Consider the following 6,250-nt stretch of genomic DNA (forward strand, 5'->3'; position numbering starts at 1 on the left):
TGGCACAGTACCTGGCAGATATGCACGATGTAGTATTTAAGAACTGATGGGCCCCAGTTATGACTGGTGCCCAAGGAAGGCAGCTGTCCCTTCTGAAAGGAGGGGGCAGATTTGGTTCCAAATGCTCAGGCAGGGTCGCACTGAGCCCCGCCCCCACCCTGAATGCCTGGAAATCATCTTTTTCTCACACATAGGAAGCCCTCCTCTCTCCATGAAGACTGGTAAAGGGCAAAGAAGAAATGAGAGACAGTTTTCATTTTGATCCATGAATTCTCTGTAGAAAATCGGAGTTTACTCCAATGAGTGACATCTTGAAAGAACTGTCAGTCAATCAACAGATATTTATCAAACCCCTCCTCTGTTCCAGGCTCTGTGAGGGGCCCACAGGAGCACTCCTTCCAGGGTATCCTGGGATGGAGTGGAAGAAGCAAGGGTTTTAGAATTAGATCTTGAGCTCATAAAATTTGAATTGTGGTAGTATTTTAGGCTACTAATTTACTCAATGACCCAAAGGAAGAGAGGAAGAAGAGGAAGGTAAATCAGTAGTGTAAAATGATTTTACACAGAATTTAGAAATAGCAAAAGTTTTGCCAGAAAGAACTAGGCTAACCATATTATTTCCTACCAGGGCACCTTAGGGGATCCTGTTTTAATGAATAAATAAAAATGATGTGTAATTATCATATCAATTGCTTGCATCTAAGTGAGTGCTTCTGGAGTTGTTTGATGGTGCTTAAAAATCTTTGGTCTCTGAAGTGTGTTTAACGTCTCCTTGACTCTTATCTATATTATTAATTTGCAGATCAAAGTTAACTTGGTGCTATGCAAATGAGACTTCCAGTGAATGAAATTTTACTGTAAAACATTAAATCCATATTACTTATAATAGAACTGCAATCTAGTTTGAGGACATGTGTCAACATATTGAAAAGAGACCATATAACTTAAAGCAGTATTATCCCACAGAACTTTCTCCAATGATGTAATATTCTCTATCCATACTGTCTAGCGGTCCAAATAAGGTAGCCACTTGTCACATGTGGCTACTGAGTGCTTGAAATGTGGCTAGTACCACTGAGAAACTAAAATTTAAATTTTATTTAATTTTAACTGATAACAGTTTAAACAGCCATATGTGGTTAGTGGCTACCTTATTTGACAGGGCAGGCTTAAAGAAAAAGGGACAATAAATCCCAAGACCCTGAATTCCAGCTATATTGTGCCCTTACTACCTTGGGCAATTTACTTAACTTCTGTGAGCTTCAATTTTTTTCAATTGAAAATAAGAATATAAATAATATCTACCTCACAGGATTTGGAGTAAGAGGAATTAAAATGTATGCAGGCATTCTCTGATTTCCAAATAAGTGCCAATCAGGTATCAAAGTTAAATATGTGGAAAATGAATAACCAGCTGGCTCATTTATTTATTTTAAAGATCTTATTTATTTATTCATGAGAGTGTGTACACACACACAGAGAGAGAGAGAGAGAGAGGCAGAGACACAGGCAGAGAGAGAAGCAGGCTCCTTGTAGGAAGCCCGATGCGGGACTCGATCCCGGGACTCCAGGATCACACCCTGGGCCAAAGGCAGGCACTAAACCACTGAGCTACCCAGGGATCCCACAGCTTGCTCATTTAAAAGAAGTTTGCATTCCTAGGGAGGTCATAAGTATTAAATTCTTAATTATCCTCACTGTTCAGATAAAATATTTAATGACAATGATTATTACTATCAGCTGGTAAGCAGTATCATTAGCTTGGGAGTATCAGTGTATGGTGCACAAAAGTGGTGGGAACCAGAAAGTTAAATTCATAGAAGTTGAGGTCACCTTGTGTCTGAAAAGTACACTGAGAACCAAAAGAGGTGATTAAAATGTCAAAGCAATCACTTCTTTGTTATTGTTACAATTAATAATATAATTCATCTTGATTGGCCAGGGAGGTTAAGTAAATCCAGTCCATTTAATGGGGAGACACTAAGGGACAAATTAGCAGAAGAGGCAAGTAGTCAGGAACTTAAGCACTTTTATTGGACATAATCACGTGAAATAAGGTACGTAAAGTACTTACCACAAGGTATGCCACCTAAGGACTAAAAACTCCAGCCATTATTCCCTTCATTTTTTAATTTTATTTTTTTAGCCATTATTTCTTTTAAAGATTTTATTTTTAAGTGATCTCTATACCCAACATGGGGCTCGAACTCACAACTCTGAGATCAAGACCTGTGTGCTCTACCGACTGAGCCAGCCAGGTGCCCCCAAATTGCAGCCATTATTATAGTAAGTGATGCTCTTGGGAGACCCATGAAATGAGAAGACTTTGGTTATTTTTCAATTCACAAAAGGTATGAGAGAACCGAGTGATTATTTGCCCAGATTTAATTCTACATGACGGGACATAGAAAGATCATCTCAACTTTCCATACCCATACAAGTCGAGAACTGAATCTCTTGATGCCATTTCAAATTTATTTTGGAACAAGGCACAAAAGAGTGAATAAATGAATGACTAACATGCATCCTGATTCCCCCATATACTCAACAAAATGGGCTGGTAAAACTCATGAGTCCTCATCATATACATTTTTCCTAATCTGAGACAATAGTGAGACGAATGGGGAAGGGACCAGTTGGGGGAAACGGTTCACCAGTCATGATGCTCAAGTGCCTGGTGGCTGTGGGCCCAGACTACTTTGTGAGGCATGTGGTGCTTTAACCAAGCCATCCACAGGCACTCTGAGCGGCATGGGGAGGTTTTGAAAGAGGGATGCAACAGGAAAGAGCAGAGCTGATGTCCTGAGACCTGAGAAACCACTCTCAGGGGTGTGATGTGAAACCAGCTCTACTGTGAAGCAGGAACATTACGTCATTGCCTGGAAGCTTCCCCTGTCCCTAAACTCTCCTTCATATCATCTGAAATCTTACTATTTTATCCCACCACCTCAACTTTTTCTATCTATAACTCATTTGGTTAAACAAGGTTCCACAAAAATGCACATTCCCCTAGATGCCCCCTGCCCTCAAAATAAAAGACCATATGAGGTGGTCTCATTTCTGTGACAATTGCATTCCAAGAAATTCAGAAATGGGTGGCAGGATTCTGTGGCTTTTCTAATAGGAAAATTTCTCATTTTATAGGATAATGAACACTTTGTTAAAACATTTCTCTGATGCCCTCAGGCTCAACACAGCATCATTCTTTGCCTTGAACCACCTACATTTCCTCAGACTGATTTGACTTTTTTTTTTAAGAAAGAGAGAATCTGTTCCTGTCATCTAATTCTATCCAGGGAGCTTGCACACCCAGTAAGGGGATAAAGAAAAATGAGTCACATTTTTCTTTTTTATTACCTTAAGATGGAGAGGATACTATTTCCATTTTGAGTGCGACTACATTAATTAGTGCAAGTCCATTGCACTCACGGACACAGAGGACTTGACTTTTTGGACCTACTCTGATATTCAAAGAGGCAAAAATCACCAAGAAAGCATGTACGTTACCTCGCGCCAGAGTTTGGGAGTGTGGCTGTCCCTGGTGGCCTCTTCCATGGTGCAGTCCTGATGGCCTACCATGTCTGCTCTTGATCTCCTTCCCTTGCTGTCTGGAGTCCTCTCTTCCCTTTGGAGTTCTTTCGAGTCACAGGGTGAAACTGTCCCTCTCTGGATGTACCGAAGCACTTGACCAAAGGTTAAGCTTGAAGATACGCTCAGAGGAGCTGGTCGTGTCCCAGTGATTGAATAGGCAGAGATCCAAGGTGCTGGGTGTCCTTGCTTTATTCCCCCCCAGCCTCCTCTTGTCCCCTCTGGGCGGTTGTTCCCTGATAATTGCTGTGCTCTGGACTGGCGCTATGATGGCCTGTGGCGCGGGGACAGGCAGGTTGTGGTGAAAGCCGCACTCGTGAAAAAGGCCATTGTTAATCCACCCTGTCCCTCGCTGGAGCTATGGCAACAAATTCCGTTGGTGAATTAACTATGTCATTGTGTGCCGGCTCAACTGATTATGCTCCTGGAATGACAAACATTTTCTCCCTCTCTCTCTCTCTCTCTTTTTTTTTTTTCAAGATAAAAAGTAGTCGAGACCTTGAAGTGTTAATACCCAACTCAGCACTTTCTTGAAAGAGAAGAATAGAGATGGAGAAAAGAAATCTCTCCGAGGTACTTTGATTCGAACCAACATTTGCTCTTCCAAGGATCTATTCTAAGTGCCACTGATAAATGAACTTGTGCGTTTTAATAATGAAGGATCTTCACAGTTTGTGTTAAGGTAGCTTCCCCTTCAAATAACACCGTGTGTTAAAAGGACGCCTTAAATATGCATGTGCTGGGGCCTTTCTGAGAAAAAGATTCTTTTTCAGTCTGGCTGCAGCAGAGTGCTGCTGTTACTGTATCACACCTCGGTTCAGAATGAAGATTGCTGTCCATCTAAATTCACCTTAGCCTGAAAATGAACAAGACAGGAAACAACAAATGTTGGAGAGGATGTGGAGAAAGGGGAACTCTCCTCCAATGTTGGTGGGAATGTGAACTGGTGCAGCCACTCTGGAAAACTGTGTGGAGGTTCCTCAAAGAGTTAAAAATAGATCTGCCCTACGACCCAGCAATTGCGCTGCTGGGGATTTACCCCAAAGATACACAGATGCAATGAAACGCCGGGACACCTGCACCCCGATGTTTCTAGCAGCAATGGCCACAATAGCCAAACTGTGGAAGGAGCCTCGGTGTCCATCGAAAGATGATGGATAAAGAAGATGTGGTCTCTGTATACAATGGAATATTACTCAGCCATTAGGAATGACGAATACCCACCATTTGCTTCGACGTGGATGGAACTGGAGGGTATTATGCTGAGTGAAGTAAATCAGTCGGAGGACAAACATTATATGGTCTCATTAATTTGGGGAATATAAAAAACAGTGAAAGGGAATAAAGGGGAAAGGAGAGAAAATGAGTGGGAAATATCAGAGAGGGAGACAGAACATGAAAGACTCCTAACTCTAGGAAACGAACTAGGGGTAGTGGAAGGGGAGGTGGGCAGAGGGTGGGGGTGACTGGGTGATGGGCACTGAGGGGGGCACTTGATGGGATGAGCACTGGGTGTTATGCTATATGTTGGCAAATCAAACTCCAATAAAAAATATACAATAAATAAATAAATAAATAAATAAATAAATAAATAAATAAATAAATTCATCTTAAAGATTTTCCCTGTTCCGTGCTAGTGAGAAGACTCTTAGCTGCTCACTCACATATTCCAGTCTCCAGGATGATAAAACCTGCTCTGGGGCAGCCTTGGTGGCTGAGCGGTTTAGCACCGCCTTCAGCCCAGGGTGGGATCCTGGAGACCCGGGATCGAGTCCTATGTCAGGCTCCCTGCCTGGAGCCTGCTTCTCCCTCTGCCTGTGTCTCTGCCTCTCTATGTCTCTCATGCATAAATAAATAAAATCTTTATAAAAAAAAACCTGCTCTGATCAGTCAAAGGAGCCTTCCAACCTTTGCATCCCTCCATCCACACTTTCTCTGGGCTGGTGCCAGGCTGGTTGCTTGGAATGGCTCTGTCAGGGAACCTGCTGCTACTTTGCGCAGCATGGTGGTTGTAGTGTGCTGACTTGGCACACTGGAATCACATTTCTGAGGATCCCCCTTCCCTTATGGCTCTGAGTTAGAGTTGGCCAAAAGAGGAATCGGCACAAGATGTGGAAGGTGAGTGTGAAGTAGCAGTCATTACGTTCCATAGGTTGCCGTTGGCTAGGCTTGGTGACAGGAGATCCCAGCTTACACTGACTTCCCTTTGCTCTGTGTCCAGATCTTCTTCCCAGCTGCTGACCCTGTTAACCAACAGCAGCCAGGAGCCCACCATCAGACATTTCTTCAGCCCCATGGAGGTAGGACCAGCTTCCCTCAGCTTCTGAGGGGTGTCCTTCTACACTTTGGCAGGTGGAAGTGCTGGGCTTCTGACTGCCAGGTGAGTAACTTCTCCAACCATCCAGCTCCCCTGCTGACCTCCACTACCCGCCCCCCCCCTCCCCGACCACAAGGGTCCAGGTCTATTTCCTACAATAAATCCCTTCCTCCACAGCTCACAGTGGCTCTGCTTCTCCAACTAAAGAAACTAGGGCCAATACACTTATTTTTCCCAACAATATGAAGACTGTAGGAGAGAATCTTCAGCATGAGTGGAGTTTAGAGAGCAACAGGGAGAAAATCCCATGGAACTTGCATCTAGAAGTGACTGAGGAATCCAGGG

The 6,250-nt window shown here is 43.2% G+C and overlaps 1 protein-coding gene across 2 annotated transcripts in view; it reads right to left on the reverse strand.

Moving 5' to 3' along the window:
* Positions 1-4,022, reverse strand: part of PCYT1B (phosphate cytidylyltransferase 1B, choline) — a 129,516-nt gene extending 125,494 nt beyond the window's left edge. Inside the window, exon 1 of one of the 2 annotated variants that reach the window (XM_072744504.1) lies at positions 3,508-4,019. In XM_072744504.1, coding sequence (XP_072600605.1) covers positions 3,508-3,579 — 72 coding nt within the window. In that variant the 5' untranslated portion in view covers positions 3,580-4,019. Of the gene's footprint in view, positions 1-3,507 lie in introns of both variants that reach the window. The other variant, XM_025997432.2, reaches the window with a different exon arrangement.
* Positions 4,023-6,250: the final 2,228 nt, after the last annotated feature.

The sequence above is a fragment of the Vulpes vulpes genome, chromosome X, assembly GCF_048418805.1.
Source record: "Vulpes vulpes isolate BD-2025 chromosome X, VulVul3, whole genome shotgun sequence".
Classification (NCBI taxonomy): domain Eukaryota; kingdom Metazoa; phylum Chordata; class Mammalia; order Carnivora; family Canidae; genus Vulpes; species Vulpes vulpes.